The sequence below is a fragment of the Clarias gariepinus genome, chromosome 10, assembly GCF_024256425.1.
Source record: "Clarias gariepinus isolate MV-2021 ecotype Netherlands chromosome 10, CGAR_prim_01v2, whole genome shotgun sequence".
NCBI lineage: Eukaryota > Metazoa > Chordata > Actinopteri > Siluriformes > Clariidae > Clarias > Clarias gariepinus.
Window position 1 is genome coordinate 13,855,068 of NC_071109.1, and position 24,609 is coordinate 13,879,676.

Genomic DNA, 24,609 nt, shown 5'->3' on the forward strand with positions numbered 1-24,609 from the left:
GCTCCTAATTAATTATGACTAATGAGGCCTTCTTGGATTCTTCTTAGAATATTGGGCCTTAATTAAATCATACTGCTTCTGGTTGTTTCTCTTTTTTTTCTTGGGCGTCTACATTACAGAAAAACAATTTCTCCTTTTATTAGCATGTGTTATAGATGTAACCGAACAGAAACACAGTATTCAGAATAAATACTGTGCTTGAGGAAACATTTAGCCTTTTTTTTTTTAAATAAATCTTTGCAAACCATATAATTAAAAAGGGTCCATCAGGACTGTGACTGAAGCTATCCTGTACTGTAGAAAGGAGGCTTTTATGTGGTCAGATATGAAACAATGACCAGAATCATGGTGGTATAAGGCAATTAGTTTAGTATAGTATTCTAAGAAATTAAAATGAAAACTACATTTGTTAGAAATAATCATTTTAAATAAAGTACGATACCACCCATGCCACACAACTTAGAACACGCATATTAGGGGATCGAATCCAAAGCCAGATATGCATATTTGTCCCACAGATGTTATGTTTTAAGTTTTATGTCTTCTTTTTCTGGTCAGGACATTTCTCTCTCTAAAACAGTCACCAACCTTGGTGTTATCTTTGACCCTTATCTTACTTTTGAAAGCCATATCAAGCACATTTGCAAAATTTCTTTTTTCCATCTTAGAAATATTGCTAAACTTCGGCCTGCACTCTCCCTCTCTGATGCAGAAAAACTGGTCCATGCCTTTGTCTCGTCCAGATTGGATTACTGTAATGCACTTCTTATCGGGATTCCTGGCAAAAATACACAAAAACTTCAGTATGTGCAGAACTGTGCTGCCAGGGTTCTGATGAGAGTGAGGAAACACGAGCACATCACTCCTGTGCTACGTTCCCTTCACTGGCTTCCTGTTACTGCACGGATCACCTACAAAATTTCTTTGCTCACCTTTCAATGTCTGTATGGAGATGCGCCTGTATACTTAAAAGAACTCCTTACCACTCACTGTCACCAGCGTACTCTACGCTCCACTAACACACACCTCCTTTTACTCCCTAGGACTCGCTCCCGTACCACTGGAGATAGAGCCTTTTCTTGTGCTGCCCCACGGCTGTGGAATGCCCTTCCTCCTCATTTAAGGGCTCCACAGTCTGTGACATGTTTTAAGACAAACCTGAAAACGTTTCTTTTTAATCAATGTTTTAACTGATTATTTAACTGTGTAATTACTGCTGTTTTTAATGTGATGTTCTCTTAATTGTTTGACTGCACTCTGAGATTTTCCTTGTAAAATGTAAAGTGCATTATAAATTAAATTCATTATTATTATTATTATTATGTTTAGGAAAAAAATGCCAGTTTTGTTACATGCTGATTATTTGCAACTATCTGATAATGTATTCAGTAAAGCAGTATGCTTGTTTATAAAAGTCTACAATTGCAAATTCGACAGAAAAAAAAAGCTAGGTACAAAACATGAATATATTATTAAGATGACAGGCAGGAACTGAAGTCATGAATTCAGTCAAGCCCCAGAGTAAATGAGTAAAAACCATTGATATTAAACCCACCAGGGCAGCTCTGGCCAATTAGGACCTCTGGGTTTGCTGTGGTATCTGGCATTGGGACATCAGTGGTGGATTCTTTGGGTGTTGTGTATCGGGCTTGTTTGTCTGGTGCATCCCATTGATCCTCAGTTGGATTGGAATCTGGTGAATTTGAAGACCAGGTCAGAACTCTTTGCCTGTGATATGTTGAGGTTTCTGATACCTTTCTGTAATGAGTAACGTTGGCTTTGCTGTTGGAATGGGTTGGATCTCATGAGAGCAGCTGGGCCTTAAGTGACCATGATCATGTCACTAGTTTACCGGTGTATAGTAATTATTACTGTTAATAAACTCACCTGGCAACTATTATGGCTAATTAGTGTATTTTCTTCTTAATGTATTTTGGCCTTTGTACTTACTATTCTTTTACCTATTGTCTTAGATCCAAAAATATTTTAAGATAATTTTTTCTTTACAAGCAGAAATTGACACTGTTGCTCAATACACCTGACGTGTGTGTGTATATATATATATATATATATATATATACACATACATACACACACACACAACTCCCACAACAATAATATGCTTGAACCAATAAATAAAAGTTTGTATGTACATTATTGCTTCTTAATCTGCACTATTTATTACAGTTTTTTGTCAAGAATATATGATATGTATTGATTCTATCTAATCTTCTTGACTATTGTACATAGTTGACAGTCAGTACAAACAAAAAATCTGAAAAAATGAACTCCAAATCAGAGAATGCATGTTTTGTGATCTTTAATGCTAATATATACAGAACCAGAAAGAAAAATAGAATCTTAAAATTTAAATGAAATAAATACAATATGATACAGTTTCCACAATTTCTTTTTATAGTTTATATATATATATTTATATATATTTATATATGGATAATCTGCTGCTCTGGGAGATTAGGTTTGCCTTCTGCAAATCCCATGAGTCCTTGGTTTGCCCCAATACTGGATCCAACACTATAAATTCTGGTCCATATTCACTGACCTTTGATGGTTTCTATTATTTAATCTTTAGCTTATTTTTTTATTTAACACAAATAAAAAACTAAAATAAGATCAAGGTGGGGTATGGGTGAAAAAAAAGCAAATGCAACAACCTGACAAGCTTCAGTGCAAATGTGCTTAAAAAAAATTGATATGATGAGGGTTGATCAGGTCGGTGTGTTTAACAATCTCTCTGGCGCTAAATTCTATATACACTCATTGAACTAATAAAAATGTCTTCGCTCTCAGCTCTTCAACTCATCTTGAGGTAACATTGAGTGGTTCAGATACACCGATTCCTCCAGCCGCATGCTAAATGGCTTTACAAGACAAGAAATTTCCCAAACATATTTTCCCTCCCAGATAAACTGTCAAAAGAAATGAGATGGCAAGACAGAGTAGAAAAAGAAATCGCAAATGAAAAAATGTTTTAAACTAGGGAAAGGCAGAGCACAGTTTACTTAAAGCAGCTTTAGGTCAGCCAGTCACAGTGAATGAGAGTAGGCGCTGGTGCTATTTTTCCACTTAGCGGAAAAGAGGAAAAGAGAAAATGAAAAAATGACTGAGAAAAGACAAAAAGGATACTTCCAGAGAATGCATACAAAAGGAAATGGGAGAGACAATGTCACATTTCAGCCTGCAGCAATTTGGATTTTTGGATTTTTTCAGCCATGTTCAGTTCAGTCCCTCAGTCTGTAGTTTGCTAAACAGCGTCCCTGATGTACATTGACCAATAAGACTGTACACCTAATTATAATGTGCAAGAGCTGAGGAAAAAATGTCAAACAGTTGGGAAAAGAGCAAACAAATAAATAGACAAAATGGGACAAGAGGGCACAGTGATATGAAGACGCCTCGGTTCACAACATGTCAGTGGAAGTTAATTTCTTCATGCTTCTGCGCTGAGCCAAACTGGAAGCTGCCACAGGTTCCAGGACTGGCTGGCATGTTTTATGATTCAATGCTGAGTATGTGGCAGCCATTGCTCCCTAAAATAACAAAACAAAAACAAAAAAAAGTTTTTACTTCAAGTGCAATAACTTGAAACCAGTAAGATCTGAATAACTTTTTTCCAACAAATGTAATATTTAATCTTTCTTATTTTAAGTTAAAGGTAAAATAGTATAAGAAGCTGAAATAACATTATTTAAAATGTACTGTGAACCGATGGTCTGCTGCGTACTAAATAACGAGCGAGGTTTTGATACATGTGTAGTATGCATGCGCTTTGTCTGCGGCGTGTCACATGATCACCACCGAGCCAAAGATTCTTCTCTTGCACGCAGCACCATCATCCATGTTCAGTCTCGGTGCATGTGGGTCACTCGTATAGTCAAAGTCCGTGTGTGCATACTGTTTATTATAACATTGTGACCACGTGTGTGCATGCGCATAAAGTAAAAGCAGGTGTCATTAGCGAGGCTCATTGTTAAAGATCCAGTTTCCAGAGGCTCTCTGTAAAAATTAAAAAAATTACCCTGCACTTTACCTTTGAAAGAATCACGACAGAGCAGTGTTTCTGTTAAAGTGTGGTTGTGTGTGTTTGTGTGTGAAAGTCGTCCTATACAGTAGACCCCTCCCTCCTCCAAACACACACACACACTCTTTTCAAAGTTAATGTGCAGGTTATTTATTTTATTTACTTTATAATTTGTAATTATTTTATTTAAATATTTTAGGGCCCTGGAACAAATTATCAGAGTTTAATGGGAAAACTTGCTTTGATGTACCAATGTTTTGATATACAAGCACGTTTCCAGGACGAATCATGCTTGCAATCAAAGTTTGACGGTACCTGGTTCCAGATGAATCTACACAGAATGTGTTTGGTCTACATAAATAATGTTTACATCGCAAAAAGCTCTGAGAAATAAAATCACTTATTCTTCAGGGCTAAGGTGTATCTGGAGCCTGGGACACATTCTAAATTTGGACACATGTCCATGCACACACATTAACACCATCTTATTTACAAATGGGGCAATTTAGCAAGGTCAATTTGCCAACTAATAAGTTTTTGGGATGTGGGAAGAAATCAGAGAACTTTGTGAACACTCGTGAGCAACCAAACCTGCCTACCCAGAGTCACATTAATTTGTACAGTGTACTATGTGTACAATGCAATATCAATGTGCACAATTACTGCCCAAGGACCTCAGTAATGTAAACAACTTGGGCTCTGCATGACCCTGTACAGAGAGTATCGTGAGCTCTGGCTTGAAGAGGAGACCCTAGAGCTGTGAGCAACACTACCCAGTGCATCACTTAGCAGCCAGATTACACAATGAATGTTCTAAAATAATATCCAAGAGGTAATATGAAAGTAAACAATTCACTAGTTCTTAATGTAAAAAAATAAGTATTTTTACAGCAGTCCATTATCTCATCCATAAGGATCAGTTTTACCTTAACAAGATGAGGTGCATCGTGTCGGGTGAGCTGGAAATGGGGCAGCTGGTCTCGGCAGGCAATCCACGAATGCTTCAGTACCTGCTCGGCCGAATACCGCTGATGAGGGTCCACATGAAGCATGTGAGACAAGAGATCCTGCAGGTGAAAAAAAATTGACACTGCAAAGTCTAATCATCATTTGTACACAAATAAAGCTTAATCAAAACAAAAAAAAAATAAGACATTGCTAATCATTAACAAGGCATGAATAATCAAAATAAGCAAAAACATATTTTATTAGGTCAAATTTTTTTTTTTTTTTAAGGCTGGTTATATTAGTACAGGTATTCACCCTCCCAATGCGAAATTTCTTTTGTAAGATCTATTTAAACAAAAATAAAATTACATTACACATTTTGGTACATATATTAAATTATTATTATTTTTTTTTAGCTCTTTGGCATGTTTACACACTTAATACAGAGACACACATGAGTCCTGTCTCTGAGCAATGTAATAAGCATGGTAAATGCTTATTGGGTCACTCCCTGATGGCAATTACATCATTAGGTGTCAAAACTTGGTACTGAATAGCAAGGCATTTTTTTCCATAATCAATAGTATTCAAGTAATTTGGTCTTGGTCATAAAACTATCATTGTTTGGTATCCAGCCCTAGCTGATGATTTTGGGAAAAGAAAGGGAGTGTTTATTAGTGATAAGATGATTATTGCTCTACCTTCGAAGAGTCAGATACGGCGTCCCAGTTTCCTCCACTGAGAGAGAACTTGCCACTTCCAATACGTAATAGAATCTCCTCTGGGGTGTCATTTGGGCCATTAGCGAAGGGGGTGTACCTACACAAAGCCGAACCAAAAGATATTAACAGAAGCTAATGGGTACTGGCTCCTTTTTGCATTAGTGCCATAAAACTTTTCAACTCATTACACATAATTAATGCTAACCCCAATGAAATCCTCAAAATATTTTTAAAGGTAGAATATGATGATTATTTGTTGTTATTTAACTTGTACCCTATCATTTAGGCTGCCTTACAAAAGAACAGTCAACGGAAACTATACTCCACACAAGCAAGAAACATTTTTACTTAGATCAACTCTATAAATGACCTATAGATATTACTTTGGTAACAGCCCACTATATTAGGCCCCATGCCACTGAAAATGACATTAAGAGATCTGCTACAATTTCCAAGAGTGTGTTTCTTACTCACCCAGCTAACATTGTATAAAGAAGAACCCCCAGACTCCAGATGTCACAGGCTGCATCATAACCCTGACGCATCAATACCTGCAATCTCATACATACACACAAACAAAAAAAAAGATTTATTTAGGATGGGAAAATTGTTACCACTGTAAGCCAGTGTTCAGACATTTCTATAGTACTGTATATCCAGTTTAGGCTGAAAAGTCATCTGCATATTTAAGGGTTGGGTTGTAGGAAAAAAAAGTGCCAGATTAAAATAATGTAATAACATATCAGCTTTTAACTGAAACATTTGCCAACAGCTTGGGGACCCTTTCTTGAGGTTGCAAAAATTATGTTCTATGTTAAAAACTAGATAAGAAGAGGAAACGTACTATGGCTGCATTGCCATAATCTCCTTAGTGATTAATAACTACATTATATAAAATAAGTCAATATTAAAGCACATAGCTTACAGAAAGTAGTACTCTTTAGTGAGTAGGGGTGTAATAGTATGCAAAAGTCACAGTTCAGTGTCTACTTGGGTTTTAAAGTTATAGTTTGGTACATTTTCATAAGTACAGTGAAGTGAAAAACAATTCTGTTCAGTTTCTGAATTTACTTTTAAACGAGTTGCACTACTGTATATAATCAGGGTCTGAAATTAACACCCAAGAGCCAAATGCAGGTAGATTTTCTATTTGAAGAGTACATTCTGGAGGGCTCCACTCCACATGACGGGTAAATGTTTGTACCAAACTAGTTGTGTTCTAGTTTGGTACAAACATTTAGTTCTGTGTTTAAATTCTCAGTTTGGGGAAGCTGCAGCTTATTTCTACTGCACCTGTGCTGTCTGTACATTGGAGATTTGTAGTGGTGGGCGGACACAAACACAAACATTGGAATGCAAACAAAGTGTTATAAGAAATGGTGGTTTGGAGATGATTGCAGTTACAGTACAGAAACTGGTTACAGTGTAATGCAGAGGCTGTGGTGAAGAGCTGTTCCCTGTGTCAACAGTATCCAAAAGACAAAAACTTGCATTCGTGACCCAGTGAGTCTATTTCCCGGGCTCATTCTGACCTCTCGACACCCTCTCCAAATTGATCAGTAAAACCAATTTTGCCTTAAATTTGCTACGACTTCCTCTTTAAGTTTCCAACATAATAAGTTACTATATTTTTGGACCCAGTATACAAGCACTAGCTTTAGATTAATCAATATAAAACATTTGTTAAATCTAAAACACTAAGACAATGCATTTAACTGTTTGATGAAGAAAATATACATCACTTATCCACATTAGTTGCCTGGCTAGTTGCTAATAAAAACCCTTATGGTGGCGTCCAGTTTCCCACTTCATCTGTCTAATCTACTCAAGTTGGAAATGGCTAACTGTTAACTACAAATTACCACTCTTAATTATACTGTAAAGCTATATAGTATCTTTTAAATATATTTAAATCTTTTGCTACAAGTCCTCAGCAGTTTTCTGTCCGTTTCTTTAAATTTATTTAACGGCATTAATGGAGAGAATCTCCCAGCACCAGGTGAAGCTAGACTGTATTTTTTCATATCACAACCGCACCGAACTTCCTTTAAAAAAAATGGAACGTATTCAAATGGGTGTATCATTACACCACTAATATGTAAGTACAGTGAAACCTCGGATTACAAGTAATGCGGTTTACGAGTGTTCCGCAAGACGAGCAAAGCACTACACATGCACTGATAGTTATGACTATGGACACCCTGAAGATGATTTAGGACACAGCATAGCAGAAACTCCTGTAACAAAATTAAAGTTACATGTTGCATTTCCAATGTTTTACATGTACAGCATGTGTGCTACTTTTGCATATACAACTGGCAATGCAATATGCACGTTAACAGACCACACGAGGAATTTGACCACAGTGAATGATTTTTACTAACTGAGTTCTCTGCATGCAATTACAGATGTAACAGAACACTGTAACACTACCAAGTCGAGGTTCATTTTTAGTAAACACTGATTATAATTTGGGTCTCTCTCACCTCAGGTGCTACAAAGTTAGCAGTGTAACAAGGTGTGAGCAAAAGGCCATTATCCCCCCTCAACTGCTTGGCAAAGCCGAAATCGCAGATTCGAATGGAGTCAGGATTCCCTGAATCATCCATGTACAGAATGTTGCTGGGCTTCAGGTCTCTATGAACCACCTGTGTACAGGAAATGTACAGTATTGGTTTACAGTACGGGGAATGTACAGTATTACTTTTTAACTTACATTTAAAGCTGCTTTGAAATTTTTACAGACAGACAGTTTTATAAGAACAGAGAACAACGGTACTGTTTGTATCCACTAAATTATGTATGCATATTCAATTCAATTCAATTTCAATTCAATTGGTCAATGACAATTGCTAAAAGCGCTATACAAATAAAATTGAATTAAATTGAATTAGTATTTTCTCCATAACCAAGCAGACAAAAAAGGCATTTTTTTATTTCCTGATTTTAAAATTACCATTCCAATCTTGTTATTTTGTAAAGATATATAGTTTTTTTTTAAATCTAAAATAATATGATAAAAAAAAGAATACTTTGATCCAGAATATACAAAAGTAGATTAAAAAAACTCCCTTAAAGATATAAAACAATTAAGTGTGGCAGATTTTCAAAAATAATTTCCTTACCCCTTGACAGTGCAAATAGTCCACAGTTTTGGTGATGGTGTAGAGCACAGCGCTCGCTTCCCGCTCTGAGAAGAACTTCTGCCTGAGAATTTTATCCAGTAGCTCTCCTCCCTTCATTAGCTCTGTTACCAGATACACAAATCGCCCCTCATCATACACCTGATGCACATAAGCACGCACACCCACCCACACAGACACACACACACAGACACATACGCAAGTCATATTCACAGACAGAACTACACTGGTCTGCTTTGGGGACAAAATGATAATTTAAGACTTACATCCTTTAATGTGATGATATTTGGGTGCTGGCCGTACCGCATAAGAATTTCAATCTCCTCTGAAGGGTCTCGTTTACTTTTGTCAATTATCTGTAGCAAAGCAATACAGTGAGTGGAAGGACAAAAGTCTTTATCAACATTACAACTTAAATAAGCTTTTCAGTATACTTGTTTGGACATTTTGTAATAAATAAATGTTTTTACATTACACAAACTAGGAAAAAATCCTGAGATTGAAACAAATATGAATTTTTACAAAGTCTGCTGCTTCAGTGTTTTTAAATATTTTTGTTAGATATTATTATGGTATACTGAAGTATAATTACAAGCAGGTCAAACGTGTCAGTGTCTTTTATTGACAATTACATTCGCTGATAGAAGAAGGGGGAGGCTCTCGGGCTGAAAAACACCATATTAAATAAGAACCACAGGGGTATCATCATCATGTTGTGGGGTGATTTGCTGCAGGAGGGACTGCTACTCTTCACACAATAGATCAGCAGCCAAGAAAAAAAAAATGGGTCTTTAAAATGGACAATGGACTTCCAAAGTTGTATCAAAATGGCTTAAGAACAACAAAATCGAGGTATTAGAGGGGCCATTACAAAGCCCCGATGTCAATCCAATAGAGAATTTGAGGGCAGAATTGGAAAAAGTGAGCAAGGAGGCCTACATACCTGACTCAGTTACACCAGCTGTCAGGAGGAATAGGATAAAATTTTAGCAACTTAAGGCCACCTGAAACATTTGACCCAAGTTAAAAAAATAAAAAAACTCTTTTCTACCAGATGGCACAATTCCTGACAACTGATTCACTTGCAGAAACTTCAACACTAGCTTCATCATTCTGAACTAACAGCAGTTTCCCTCATAGAACATCATGCTGGGATATAAACAGGCCAAATGCCCCACTGTGGGTTACAGTACTTCAAGGGTTTCTACGCTGCAATTTTTGAATGATTATAGACATTGCCATGATGCAGTCTTGTGTATACTCTAGGAGTGTGCGTTTCCATATCCTTTCCTATCTTTGTATCTAGGGACAAAAAAGAAAAAAAGACTACTGAATGGTTGAACAAACTATTGTATTTGTCCTGAGTTTAATGCACTATATACTACAATATATAATGCACTAAGTCCAGATTCTGCCTTTAGGCCTACAGTGATGTTCAAAAGTAAGTAACACTCTACCTTTTTTTTTCTTTCTTTTTTTAACATCATCTGATCATAAAATGGCTTCTATAATTAGCCAAATTTCTACAGAAAACAAATCTCTACTAGACTTGCACATTCATGTTGTCAATTTCAATTGTGATAAAAAAAAATGTTTTTATCAGTAACTTGTTTGGATAAATATCCAGAAAAATGTGGAGTACTTCTACTTATCAAAGTAAATTTTAGAGCACATACTTAATACATTACCTAATACAGGTAATAGTACCTGGCTAAAAATGTACCACTTTAATCTTACTCAAGTTCAAGAATTGCACTTGTGTACCTCTGCCACCTTTCGTGATAAGGATAATCTTCTCAATTAAATAATAAATTAATACTCCTGTATTTCTTTAGTCAGTTTAACTCAAGCTACACTCTTACACCAGCTAAAAACAATTATACTAATAATACAGATTATAGTTTCAGTGTGCCACTTAATTTTAAACATTGTATTTTAATCTGTCAGGGTTTGTAGATAAAAAAAAAATTCCTAGATGCATCGTATCTTTCGGTTCACAGATATGATTCCAAATGCTTTCTTCTCCACGATGGTTAGCTTTATTACATAATATACAGCGATCTTAGTTTACTATGATTAGCCAGCAAGTTAGCATTAACTTTGCACTTACACATTAGCTAAGCTACTTATGCTGTAACTTTAATTTATAACTCAGTTGAAACAGAACTTTTTTAGCTGAGGAAACTTTAACACCAAAAGCACATGGGAGTCATTTGTGTTAACTTCTAAGCCATTATCTGTCCGTAGTGCTGGGTGCTGTCCTGTCAAGTTTTGCAGCATTTACAGAATCTTAGCATATAGGCCTTTCCCACTATAATTGGTTAAAAGCATTTAGTATGATTGGTTAGATGTTTTTATATATGTGAAATGCAAGCCAATCAGTTCTGCTTCCTCAGCCAGAGATGCAGTATATAACTGAATTTGTTTTTTTAGCTCTTATTAATAATGTATCTTAGTGTGGAAAAGGATTTCAACAGAACTGAACAGAATTGAACATAAATGTTGTGTAAAACAAATATGTTCAAAAAGTATCCTTTTTTGTGCCTTCAGGGAAATCTTTTGTCTCCCTTTTATGTGACTTCAGCAAAAAGTAGTGTTGGGAACTCAGTTCAAGAATGTAAGAAACTAAATTACATTGTAGACTGATGATAATGTGGACCTGAAAAATTTTGTCCTTGTATCCTCTTTTACGTCTGAGTAAAATTTACAGGATTAATATAAATGTATGGGGCATGTAGAGTTACCAATTAATAAATCATTACCTTGTTACATAAACACTGCAATATCAAAGCTATTCACAGTTTACTCAGATAATTTAGTAAAATGTTCTTCCGGGAATAGTGTTTAGTACATTCATAAAATCTAGAAATAAGGGTAAATTACCTCCCAAATTTGCAGGTGTATTATTAGGCAGGCTAGATAAAAAATAATTTAAGATTTGTAGACCATGATGCTAATTTAAGGCATGAACCATTGAAAAACTTGAGTTAAGGAGGACAGATGTTAAGGTTGATGATTAGTAAACTGGTGATGCTGAATGCTGAGTGGTTGAAACAGAAGAAAGGGGTAATGAGGTTGCTGCTGAGGTTGTGACCTAAACAACCAATTTTTTAATTGTATCTTTAGGCAATTTTTGTTGCAATGAAACATTTGTTCCAGTTTCTTTCATTTAAATCAAAAATTGAAATTGAAATTGAAACAAAATAAGGAGGGGAGCCGGGGCTTTTGCAAAGTACGGTATATTCTTGCATTTGAGGTAGTAAAATGTTTCAGTCCTTCTATAATCCTGCAGGTTTAGGTGTTCTAAACTGTTCACACTTTGGCAGAAAGCACTACATCCTGTGTGAGGGAAGTGAATTATTTGGAAAGTTTATTTAGAACTGTAACTACATCTGAAAAAAATATCAGTACTACATCCTGATGATTTACATTCATAAAATCATGATACTTACAAAATCGCAATACAAATCAAACTGGATAATATCATATTGCGTGGTCCATAGTGATTCCCATCCCAAAAAATAACAGTTGTTGTAATAAACTAGTTTATTACTGCTTGATAATCAGGCATTGGCATGCTTTCATAAAGTTTAAGTCTCTGATTTCAGTAAAAAAAAAAAAAGCTAATCTTCCAAAAATATATATGCTGTGTACTATAAAGTAAGTGCTTCATTATACAAAGTTGAGAAATTAACTGTTAGGTGTTCTCTGATATGTCATTTATGGTGAAAAAAACCCAAAACAAAACCATATACAGTACTCCTCATTAATCAACGGCATGATGTCAAATGTTAGGAGCATCATTTGTTCATTAGCATCATATACACTTAAGTGTTATACATATGCATATAAATTGATAGCTTAATTGGAAAATATGATCTGTTGAACAAATGTGGTGTGGCTACTAGGGTCTGGGTTCGATTTCCATCTCTGTGTGCATGGAGTTTGCATGTTTTCCCCGTGCTTAGTGGGTTTTCTCCAGGTACTCCGATTTGCTCCCCAAGTTTAAAGACCTGCAGATTAGGCTAATTGGCATTCACAAATTGTTCGTAGTTTGTAAATAAATGTGTACATGTGTGCGCCCGGCAATGGACTGACACCCTGACCAGGTACAGTAGTATTCCACCTGCGGTATAGACTGTGAGTGAGTGAATATGTGAGTGAATACATTTTTTTAAGCCAATGAACTATCTGCATATGTCACAGTCTCTGAAAGGGATCACATAGAATTTGCTGGGATTTTACTGCCCTCTGCTGGCAATGACAAACTATCATCAGCCTCTATAAAAGGTTTAATTTGTAATGTCTTACCTTCACAGCGAATTCCATGGCTGTGACTCTGTGAATGCAGCGCTTGCATATGGAGTATGAGCCAACACCAATGTCTTCTTTCAGCTCGTACACGTCCGAGAACTGTGCTGCGTCGCTATGCATCTTAACCAAACAAAGAGAGCAACATGAGTACACAATCATTGTCCCTTATAATCAATACAGGATCATTTGCAAAAAGTGATCCTTTCATTTACTATTGCTCTTGAAATTCTTCAATACATTCAGAATAAATGATATTAACGACAAGAGATTTCATTATAATGTATATATGTAATCTGGCAATCCTTATGTAAATGTTGTTATAAGCACTTAGTGCAGTGTATAAGTGGTCCATAATAATTTAATTAATTATTTTTCATTTTAAAGCCCTGGTGCTGGAGAAGACCTTATAGAGTAGTTTGACTCTGCTGTCATTAGTACATTATCTTGTCAAAAAACTCTGCAACTCTGTATGGAAATCTTTTTATCAATTTTAACAAACTGTTACTGGGCCTAGACAGACCAGCTGAAGGACCCCAGATTGCAACAATGCCTCCGCAGATTTGTACAGTGGCACTATGAATGGTGGTTGCATTACATCATGTGCTTGCCATCTTATCCTACCACAATAATCACTCTGATACAGGGTAAATCTGGACTCATTAATATATATATATATATATATATATATATATACGGTAAAAATATTACAAAATACCTGCAGCACAAAAAACAAGGTGGTAATTGCTTATGTGCATCCACAGTTACCTGAACAATGGGGAGGATGTTAACAAGAGGGGCACTCTTGCTTTCCTCCAGAGAGACTGGGGCTACAAAGCTAAAGCCTTTAAAAAGCTGGTGTGCATTTGCACTAGGAGGAATGCCTGGAGAGTCTGTGAAAGTGATGGGAAAAACATAATGCAAATTATTTGATTACACTGTAGAAAATTGTTAAAGCCAGTGGAGAAATTACTGGTCTAGATGTTGACTACTACTACTGTTAAATAATTTACAAAAATGTTCACTATTGTGTCTCCTAAAATTTATAATAAAACTGTTGGCATATAATAAAAGTTGATTTATTATTATTTTTTTTTTTAAGTTTTGGTATCTACAGTACAACTTAAATCCACACAGTGGAAATTCTTGTTTTTTTGTGTTTTTAAAAAATTGTAAATCAACTGTTAAAGACATTTCATGTGTCTGTTTAATTTATCTGCATTATTGCCTGGCACCCACTGATTCCTGGAAAAAACTCCAGTCATGAAAAGTTTAAATGGAATCAGTTTTTGTGACCCATCATGTAAAGGGGCAGTTTAAGAAAATCAGCCCTCACAAGATTCAAAAGTGAAACTATTAACCTTTCAAAAAGCGAGAAAACTAAATGAAAAAAGATTAATTTAGAAATAAAGGTACACAACAGTAAAAACCATCATTCAGAAACAAAAGAACCAAAAGCAAAGAATGAGAACTAGAAATTGCAGGGGGCCCAAAGATTCCATAAAAGAAAAGTCTTTCTACACATTGAGAAGTACAATTTTGGGGTTAATCCAGCTGATATCCACTATGCAGATTCCTAATATAAAATTCAGTTTGCATTTTCATGTTTGTGAGGCAAATCATTATAAGTATAAAATTAACTCCAAAGCTTGCATTAGAGTTTGATTCCTTGAGGAATCAAGGAATTGACATCCGATTTTTTTATTGTGTCACTATAAAGTTGAATTTGCCCAGTTCTCAAAAACTACATCACAAACTCAAGTGGAAATCCGTCAAAGATGAGTATATGTTATTACAACAGCAAAGAGGAGGCTATTCTGGAATTGAATGATCAACAAGCACATACGGCTCTAATGATCAGGTGCCCACAGTCTGTCGTTTGGCTATATATTGTACACTACAATTGTTCATGAAATGAAACTTTGAAACGGCTACAATGATACTGACTAAAAAGTTTGTGACTACTTGCAATATTTTTTTCTTCTATTCTCTCCTTAGTTTGGTCTAGTCCAAGTCCCACCCACACGACAGCTAAAAAACTGTTAGCCACACTGTGTTACGGGGATCTTAACACAACTGACAGTAAATAAAGAGTATGGCATCCATCACACCCTGCCACAGATTGCTGTGCCATTGTCAGGATTAAAATGTGATATCTGAAGAATTTCTGCCTTCTCTTGCCAAATTTACTCTGACATAGCCCAGTAACTGATCATTAAACTGGTTTTTATTTTTTAAAACCAAATATCTTTATCAATAGTGAAATAAAATGTCCTGTAAAAATCAGTAAAGGTTAACTATTTACAACACTAAACTGTATAAGTTATTAAAAGGTCATAAAACTTCAAAAACTATTACACAATTTATTTATTTTCTAAAAAAATAAAAAATAAAAAAATAAAAACTTACTTTAATGTAAAGTTTCATCATTTTTGTGCAACAGAAAAAGCAACTCAATCCAATAAAAGGTGAAGTTCAACTGTAAACTTTATGATAGAACAATTCTTACCCTTTGGGGTTTTTGCTGTGAACTCAGGGTCAAAGCAGAATGTGTCATCTGGTTTTCCTGCTGCTGGTTTAAAAGGAGGCTGAAGCTCACACCGGTACAGTTTCTATACACAGGGAGAACGAGAGAGAGAGAGAGAGAGAGAGTATAAGTATAAACAGATAAGAACCAACCCATGCTGTTATTCTTTTTATCATGGAAGACCTTTTAAAAGGTCAGCAATGTAAGACACATACAGGACAACCTGGGGTGATGACAGAGTGACTTTCCAGCCAGTATCCCTCATGGTAAAGTTTTGTGGGTAATGGTGCCTTTCACACCTGCTCAGCCTGAACTATGGGAAGCTACAGGTCAGAGTCCAGGCTTGCTCAAGCTGTTGTATTAGAAAGGATGAATGGAGACTGATTAACAGTTGCCTCTTTCCATGAGCACCCTTCCATCCACTTCACGCTCAATCAAGTCCCACTGGTTTGTAAATGGTTCTTGCTGTGGCCATTACTCCATCACAGCAAGACCTGGCTTGCTGCCTGGCTGACTGCTAGATACTAGAGATAATTAAAGCTAGTAGAGCTTAAATGACACTAAAATGCAAACCTGAACTTGAGACAAACCGCAAACTTTTTGATTGATTATTTTTATAAGGTTATGGAACTTGTGCAGAATAGTGATTACCCTAAATAGTAAACTAGAATTACTGCTTTCTGGTTGTATGCCTCCATCAACCAGTCTTCACTACATATTTGAAGGAAAGACTTTGAAGTAATGTAATAAAGGATATGATGTGTATTTTTAGGTAAAGTGGAAGTTATTGCTACAGTATGTTGATGGGTATGAGTCTAATGAAAACACTTTTGAAAAATAGTACACAGGACTCATAGAGATGCCTATCATATTGTCCAATGAAAATCACTGAGTTAAATTTAAGCCAAAGCTTAATTGTCGTCACCATGAGAGGGAAAGGAGGCCCCTTGTCCTATTATCCAGGGAAAAGAAGTGAAAAGGTTTGGTTTGTACAGGTACCTTGGGGTCCGAACCAATACTAAACTGGCCTTGAATCACAACACTCAAGCTCTCTTCAGGAAACGACAGAGCAGACTGTTCTTTCTGGAGACCTTGTGTGCAACAGGCTCCTGCAGATCACTCTGCAGTTGCTAGTTTTCTGTTCAAAAGTTACACATTTTACTATACAGTGGGACTTTGGATTCTGAGTAAGGCAGAGTGTCCCGCAAAACGAGCAAAGATTTTTAATCACTTTTGATTTGAAAAACGAGCATTGTCTTGGTTTACAAGTATCACGTATCACGCATGCGCTTCTTGTTTTGACGCCAAGCATCACGTGATCACAACTGAGCCAACGTTTTTTCTCTCTTGCGCTGCAGAATTGTGGATAATCGTCTCCTTGCTGGGTCTTAGTGCACGTCTTTTACTGGTATAAAAGTAAACTGGTAAACATCTGTGTACACTGAAAAAAGTGAAACTGCTGTGTCATTGATACAAAGAATGTTTTTACATTGATCTGATGGAAATTTTTGATTTCCTATACGAAACTGATATTTTTACGTTGCTTAAAAGCAAACAACGAAGCCCCTGTTTAAACTTAAATGTATCCGTTCACTCAAAGGACATTTCTGCTTCCAACCAAAAGTTCGCCGTGTCACGTGACCTCATGACGTAGTATTATCGCGGACTGAATCACGTTTGCTGGCGGCCATAGTTTTTCAAAGAAAACAACAGGTAAGAAAGCAAACTCATGTCATTTTTATGTTAAATGTATCTCTTCCATGAGCAAATTTATGATTTATGTCAGGAACAACTACTTTGTAGATTGAGTTTTGCGTCTGTGTTTACTAGATTGCATTTTGTGTCTGTGTTGACTAGCTAAAAACACCTATATTACCTACAGTAGCATTAGCAAACTAACGCGGTTATTTTCAAAAACACTGGAGTTTCTACGCTAAGTCGGCTGTGCCGAATAACATAAAATTAATTACATTTGAGTACTGTGAAAAATTAATAGGAAAGTGACCTAAACACAGAACAAGCCAGTTTGAAGTGAATGATGTTTGTAGTGTACTTATAGTCGTGTTTAAAATCTTTTGGACTTGCTAACGTGTAAGTAATGTAATATCGCTAAAACTATATTCCCTTGTATGAATTGGGGCATTAGCACATGTCCCGGACATACTGGTAACACTTTATTACACGTTTTAAGGTTATCAGTATATAAACACTGGCAGCAATTTTTGACACGTTGATTTAACGTTACTACAAGTACAACAGGCCAACCGATTAAATTAACCATGTAAATTAAATGTGAAATAAAACTCAAAACAGTAAATTATTTATATATACAATTATATAAAAACTTCCAATTTGCTTGGTAGTATTAGGTTGGATTAATGGGCAGAGCACTGTCCCACTTTCAGCTAGTGTTTACACAGAACAACAAGCTGAGGTTAGCCATTACTGTGTCATGAAGTTTAAAAGTAAACATGAAATCTTTATTCACTTTTGTGTTTACAGGTTTTTTAGTTTACAATAAAATTGCCGAGAATTTAGTAAATGTCAGTGTAATCTAAATATCCTAAAATAAACTCCCTGAAAATGACGAAGCACTGAAAACTAGTAGTTGAATTATCTGATAATATCAGAGAATAATTTAAATTATCCTGCGAAACTGAAATATGTTCATGGGTTTATTGTATTATCAGTAGTGAGCACAAAGCAACAGAATGCAGTTATTTTAAAGGTCTGTGGGGGGGTGATTTTTTTTTCTATACACACTGTAATTAAGATTTGCTAAGAATTTTTTTTTTGTTCATTTTTTTTTTTTTTACATCAGTAATGAGTTTCTGAAATTGCTGGTTTCCTCAAACAAGCAACACTACAAACTCATTGAGATAATCAGAAACAAGGAAGGAATGGTCAGAGAGAAGACCAACGATATAATCTTCATCTTCAAGTTCTTGATCTGGTATGTACTTGCTCAAAAAAGCAGAAATTAGCTTGGTGTCAAATTATATATATATATATATATATATATGTGTGTGTGAATGGAAGCCACAGGAGCTGAGCAAGGCATCCAAATCAAGTTGGCTGTGACGCACTAAATTACTAGCACAATAAAACATTTTAGTTTAACTTTTTCACAGGTTAGTGTATGCTGTCTGAATACAGGTTTCAGTGAATACAGCCTAACATAACCAACAATACTGTGTTTGTTTTTACATGCTTAGAGCCTGGAGGTGAATGTATGAAGAGAGTATCTCCTGAAATGTCTTATGGTGTATTTAGTGGAAGATGTGGACTAACTGATTAAGCACTGGTAAGCGTTTTTTTATAAAGCATTTCAATCTGAGAACTGAAAAATATTACTGAATTGATAAATTAGCCTTGCTCTAAGGTTCAGGTGGCAGCTTTGGTGGTGCTCAGGTTTGAACCTGTGAGCTTCCAATCAGTATACTTTTTACAATCAGTAGTTTTTTTGCACTTATATGGAGCATTTATTTATTTTTACATGCATACATCAGACACTGTTTTGGCAAGTAGAGCAACTTGTTTAACAAATGTCCTTTCTTTTATTAGGTTGTTCAGAAAGATGACGCTCAGGCAGAAATAACCCTGTTCGTCCTCAGGGAGGAAGAAGACTGTCTTCAGCCACCACATGAAATCGGGATTGTGACTTATTGAGTTTCTATCAGTCGCAAATGAATGTTCCATGTTGTTTGGGCTCATCTATGCGCTAAACTTATGCTATCTTGGTAAACTCAAACACACTTTTGTGGCCCTGTAGAAAATATTTAGGGAATGTATAGCTTATTGACAGTTAAATATAAACTTTTTGGTCAGTTCATTTGTCAAACAATGGTCAGATTTTTACATGGTTGGCAAATAGGTTTATACAGTTCTTAAGATTAAGTTATTAAAAATGCATTGTTTTATTTATTTTATTTTTGTTTTCTGTCTTTTAATTGGAGAAACAATAGTACAACAAAAAGAAAAGGTAATGTATCGTTTCAAGGATGGTAATAAATGTTTTTGGAGAAGAACTTGTGTGTTCATTATCTTCGTTTTTAAACTTTTTTTTTTTTTTTTAAAGGTTGCTTACTTCATTTATAAATGTAACCTCTACATAAAATAACTTTTTTGATTCAAAGATAATTAAATTTTTTTATTTCAGAAAAAGACTATATATTGTATAATTCATAAAATTAAGTTTGTACGTAATCATATTTTTAACTTGAGAATAATGAAAAAGATTACTACTATAATTTACTCCTATTACTTTATACTACATGAGTTGTTTCTCATGTAGAGAAACAACTTTAAGTTCACTAAACTTAAATATAATGTTAAATCTTATGTTTTTCTAGAGTGATATAATCAAGTTTTTAGAAAGTAAAAAAATAAGTTTGACTGGCCTAAGGCATTGTAATAACTTTTGTTTCTGATTTGGATGGATAAATTTCTTTTGCTTTGGGAAAACTTAAAAATCTATTTATATTTAATCAAAATTAAAGAATAAAATTAAAGAATATTCTAACGTTTGATTTGAGAGAAAGAAAAAAAATTGCTTGTAACAACTTGATTTTTTTTTTTTCAAGTTAATCCAAAGTATCATTTTCTTCAGTGTACTTAAAATTTTAAATGTTTCTAAAGTGAAAATCAAGTTGTTACAAAGTCGAAAAATTTGTTTTACTGGCCTAAGGCGTTGTAACAACTTTTGTTTTTGATTTGGATGGATGAATTTATTTTTGCTTTGGGGAAACTTAAAAAATATATTAATATCAAATAAAAATTAAACCTATGACATTTGATTTGAGAGAAAGTAAAAAAATTGCTTGTTAGTTGATCCAAAGTGTCATTTTTTTCAGTGTACGCGTGTACTGTTTACTATGACACTGTGGCCACGTGTGTGTGTAAAACATTTTATTTTGTGTTTGTAAGCGTGTTTGTACAGCGCGCGTGTGTGTTTTTAGTAACGGAATCACTGCTGTAAAGTAACAAAAAAATAAAATAAAAAAAAACCCTATTGAACCTGAACTTTACCTTTAAAAAGAATCGCGACAGGGCAGTGTTTCTGTGTAAGGCAGAGAGTGTGTGTCTGTATGTGTGTGTGTGTGGGAGGCCGAAAGGACAATTTTAACCTTAATAAAAAGTGATATACGAGTAATATGCATGCGCTTTTTCCGCTGAGCGTCATATGATCCCAGCTAAGCCAATGGTGCTTCTCTCGCTCGCGCTGCTGTAAGTAATCGTCTCCCATGCTCAGGCTCGGTGTAGTCAACATCCGTACACGCATGTACTGTTTATTATAACATTATGAACATGTGTGTCCAAGTATAGTGTCTGTAACTGTACTGCAACAATAGCACCTGTGAAGAAAGTAAATTGAAAGGCTGCAGTAGTGCTGGAGATTAATCTGTTTAATGACAATGCAACGTCACATTACCGCAAAATCCTCAAACGGAAACAAATGCAAGTGTCAGACAGAGCAGTGTTTCCGTTAGTGCGCGCGTATATGTGTTTGTCTGCGGGTGCGCGCGCGCGTGTGTGTGAGAATGTCGCCCCCATCCTCCTCCTCTCCTCACTCCTCTTACTTCAGCCATAATTCTTTTTAAGATAACATGCAGATTAATTTTTTTTATTATTATTTTTTATTTTATTATCATTATGTCAATTATTTTATATAAATATTTTTTGGTTGTAGAACAAATCACCTGAGTATCCATTATTTCTTATGGTAAGTTTGCTTTGATATACAAGTGCTTTGATATACAAGCAGGCTTCCAGAATGAATTATGCGCGCAATCCAAGGTTTAATTGTAAATACATTTGTAAAATTGCAAAGCAATATATCGCATTGCTTTGTGATTTGTCAAATGCACGTCCATTACTTGATATTTATGTTTGTGGCTGCTCACTGATCCCGTTTACAAGTGACCTACATGAACACAAAGACATAGCAGCCTATGAGAATGTAGAAAAATAGCTTGGGCATGTGACATACCTAAATGCGAGTGACACTTGAAGCTTGTGGCCCGCTAGGTCAGAATTTAAGACAAGACGTTGTTTACAGGATTCTTTAAAGTTGTAAATGAGAAGGAAGTAGACTCTTTTCATCAAACAAGCAGAGGTGGAGCGATAAATGGCAGTGTAAACCAATGTCTGTTAATGGATAGACAGGAGGACTGTTACCTAAGGTGTGTAATGGTGATTGTGCTCACCCAGGTCAAAGAGGAAGCTGTTAGTTTGATTTGCTGTTTATATGTAATAAAAACTATGGGAAAATAATGGAATCACAAACTTGGTCATTATACAGTGAAACCTCGGATTGTGAGTAACACAGTTTGCAAGTGTCCAGCAAGACAACAAGATTTTTTAATACATTTTGACTTGGTAAACGAACAAGTCTTGGTTTACAAGTACCGAGTATCTTGTATCATGCATGCGCTTCTTGTTTTGACATCGAGAATCACGTGATTACAATTGAGCCAACTATTTTTCTCTCGTGCTGTGGAATTGTGGGTAATCGTCTCCCCTGCTGGGTCTTAGTGCGCGCCTCTTACTGGTATAATCAACATTTTAAAAACACAAAAGTCTTATTAGCAAGTCTTATTAGAGACATTAAAGATCCATTTTAGACACACACACACACTCTCTGATCTACACAATCACTGCTCTGTCGCGAAAAGTTAAAGTGCAGGTTAATCTGTTTTATTTTTACTTTACAGCAGTGATTCCGTTAATGTGTTGCTCAATCAAGTGTCAGAGATTTTTCCGGTAAAAAATTGAAAAAATAAAGAAGAAAAAAATAAGAAAAGGGGGAGAGGGGAGCGTACTTTAGATTTACACACACACGCGCACGCACGAACGCACACACACAGAGCGCCTGTGCGCACAAACGGAAACACTCATCTGTCGGGATTTATTTTTACTTTTTTTTTAAGGTAAATTGCAGGTTAATTTGTTTTATTTTTACTTAATATTTTGTGTTCATTATTTTTATGAACTTATTTTTTTGGGCTGTGGAATGAATAATTTGAGTTTCCATTATTTCTTATGGTGGAATTCGATTTGGTTTAAGAATCTTTAGGAATACGAGCCTGGTTCCAGAATTAATTATGCTTGTAAGCCAGGGTTCCACTGTACTGTAATATACAGTACTATAAGCTAGGAGTGTGCAAAATACTGCTCAAACTCACAATATTTTTGTTTATACATTTTAACTTATATTCATAAGATATTTTCATAGATTTTTCCACATCTACATGATCATGGTCCCAAATCCTCTCAATGCTATTAAAGCCTTTATAACGCTGCAATGAATTCTAGCCCAGAAAAGCAGGCCATAAGGAGCCTGCATTGGCACTAATATTTATACACTTCAGATACACCATGCACTTGTATTCGAAGAATCTTGAGTATTGTCCTGCTCCATAGAGGTGTAATACATGAACATTTTGAACACTTGCTAAAGACACTCACATTCCAGTCTATAGTTGAAAAAAAGGCATGTCGTTTGATCTCCTCTACACCATCTGGACCGGCTCCTGCAGAAGACAACAAAAAGGAAAAGTAGGTAATCTAATTTATCCTAACTGAGTATATTACAGAATTTAGTGACGATTTACTATGCTCAAAGAAAGACCTGTTACCTACCCAAACGATTAGCTGGGTTTCTTTTAAAGAGCATTCTTAAAAGACTCTGTGCTTCCAAACTTAAAAACTGTGGCATTCCCAATTTAGCTCTAATATAAATTAGACAGAACAATAAAAAAGACAGCATGTCACTCATGTTCATTTGGGCAGATTTTAAATAAAAAACAAAATTATTTGTTTTGTATTAATTTTACAGCAGTCAGCTATTAGCTATACAAAGACCAACTGCATCCAGTTTTAAATAACAGAACACTGATGACCATAATGTGTGTTTCACACAACCACTTACTTAAGAATCATGTTCATGGTCTCATTCCGGTCTTTCCCTTGAAATGGTAATGTCCCTGTCAGCATTTCAAACTAGTAGTATAAAAATACAAAAATATGAAACCTGTGAATGTGATCGCATTGGTAAAACCAAATATATAACACATAAAAGTATATAAAACACTGATGTAATTCAACTAGAGAAAGAGTGTGGTATGACAATAAGCTCTAAAGAGCTCTGTCTTAAGTGTGTCAATAAATTACTTTTAATTGAAAAGGGGGGATAGAGGAAGGGAATCTAGAGCAAATCTATTCATAATACAAAATGGTGTAATTCAGCACTATGATAAATCATTATGCTTACATTTAAGAAATTAGATGTGCAAATGCCATGTCTGTAATTCTTACCATTAAAACACCAAGAGACCACCAATCAGCACTCTGTGTGTGACCTCTCCTGTTGACCACCTCAGGGGCCATATACTCCACAGTGCCACAAAAAGAGTACGCTTTCCTATCTTGGTCTACTGATTCTTTACTGAGTCCAAAGTCTACAACAGGAGCAACAATGCCTTAGTCATATGCTTGCATACAAACAGGCAAGTTAATACTAAAATGGTATAGAAGCGGACTGTACCTGTTAGCTTGATATGTCCAGCTTCATCAAGCAAAATGCTGAAAATTAAAATCAGATTCTCCAATACAGGTTCACAAGCACATGGATACAATAAAACACACACACACACACACACACACATACACACACACACACAAAAATAAGTTGGAATCCAAAACATTCATATCTAGGGTTGCCACCAGTCACTTATACTAGGGGATCATCCTGTATTGAAAAATATAGTTCTGTATGCCTTGCCAGCAAGGGAAGTGACTTATGTGATCATAATTCTTCACAGAGGCAAGACAAGAAGGAGCACAGTGTGAAAGATTGCGGCTATGTGTAATAATGGCAATGTTTAACATGGACCGTAAGATGACGAGAAAACATGA

The 24,609-nt window shown here is 35.5% G+C and overlaps 1 protein-coding gene across 2 annotated transcripts in view; it reads right to left on the reverse strand.

Moving 5' to 3' along the window:
* Positions 1 to 2,303: 2,303 nt before the first annotated feature.
* The window catches only part of rps6kal (ribosomal protein S6 kinase a, like), a 41,755-nt gene continuing 19,449 nt past the window's right edge, over positions 2,304 to 24,609 (reverse strand). Inside the window, exons 8-22 of one of the 2 annotated variants that reach the window (XM_053505391.1) lie at positions 24,239 to 24,276; positions 24,010 to 24,152; positions 23,624 to 23,694; positions 23,335 to 23,423; positions 23,161 to 23,225; positions 15,676 to 15,778; positions 13,935 to 14,059; positions 13,167 to 13,289; positions 9,122 to 9,211; positions 8,838 to 8,996; positions 8,199 to 8,360; positions 6,187 to 6,263; positions 5,692 to 5,809; positions 4,969 to 5,109; positions 2,304 to 3,551 (exon numbers count right to left, since the gene is read on the reverse strand). In XM_053505391.1, coding sequence (XP_053361366.1) covers positions 3,423 to 3,551; positions 4,969 to 5,109; positions 5,692 to 5,809; positions 6,187 to 6,263; positions 8,199 to 8,360; positions 8,838 to 8,996; positions 9,122 to 9,211; positions 13,167 to 13,289; positions 13,935 to 14,059; positions 15,676 to 15,778; positions 23,161 to 23,225; positions 23,335 to 23,423; positions 23,624 to 23,694; positions 24,010 to 24,152; positions 24,239 to 24,276 — 1,633 coding nt within the window. In that variant the 3' untranslated portion in view covers positions 2,304 to 3,422. Of the gene's footprint in view, positions 3,552 to 4,968; positions 5,110 to 5,691; positions 5,810 to 6,186; positions 6,271 to 8,198; positions 8,361 to 8,837; positions 8,997 to 9,121; positions 9,212 to 13,166; positions 13,290 to 13,934; positions 14,060 to 15,675; positions 15,779 to 23,160; positions 23,226 to 23,334; positions 23,424 to 23,623; positions 23,695 to 24,009; positions 24,153 to 24,238; positions 24,277 to 24,609 lie in introns of those variants that run through there. The other variant, XR_008361203.1, reaches the window with a different exon arrangement.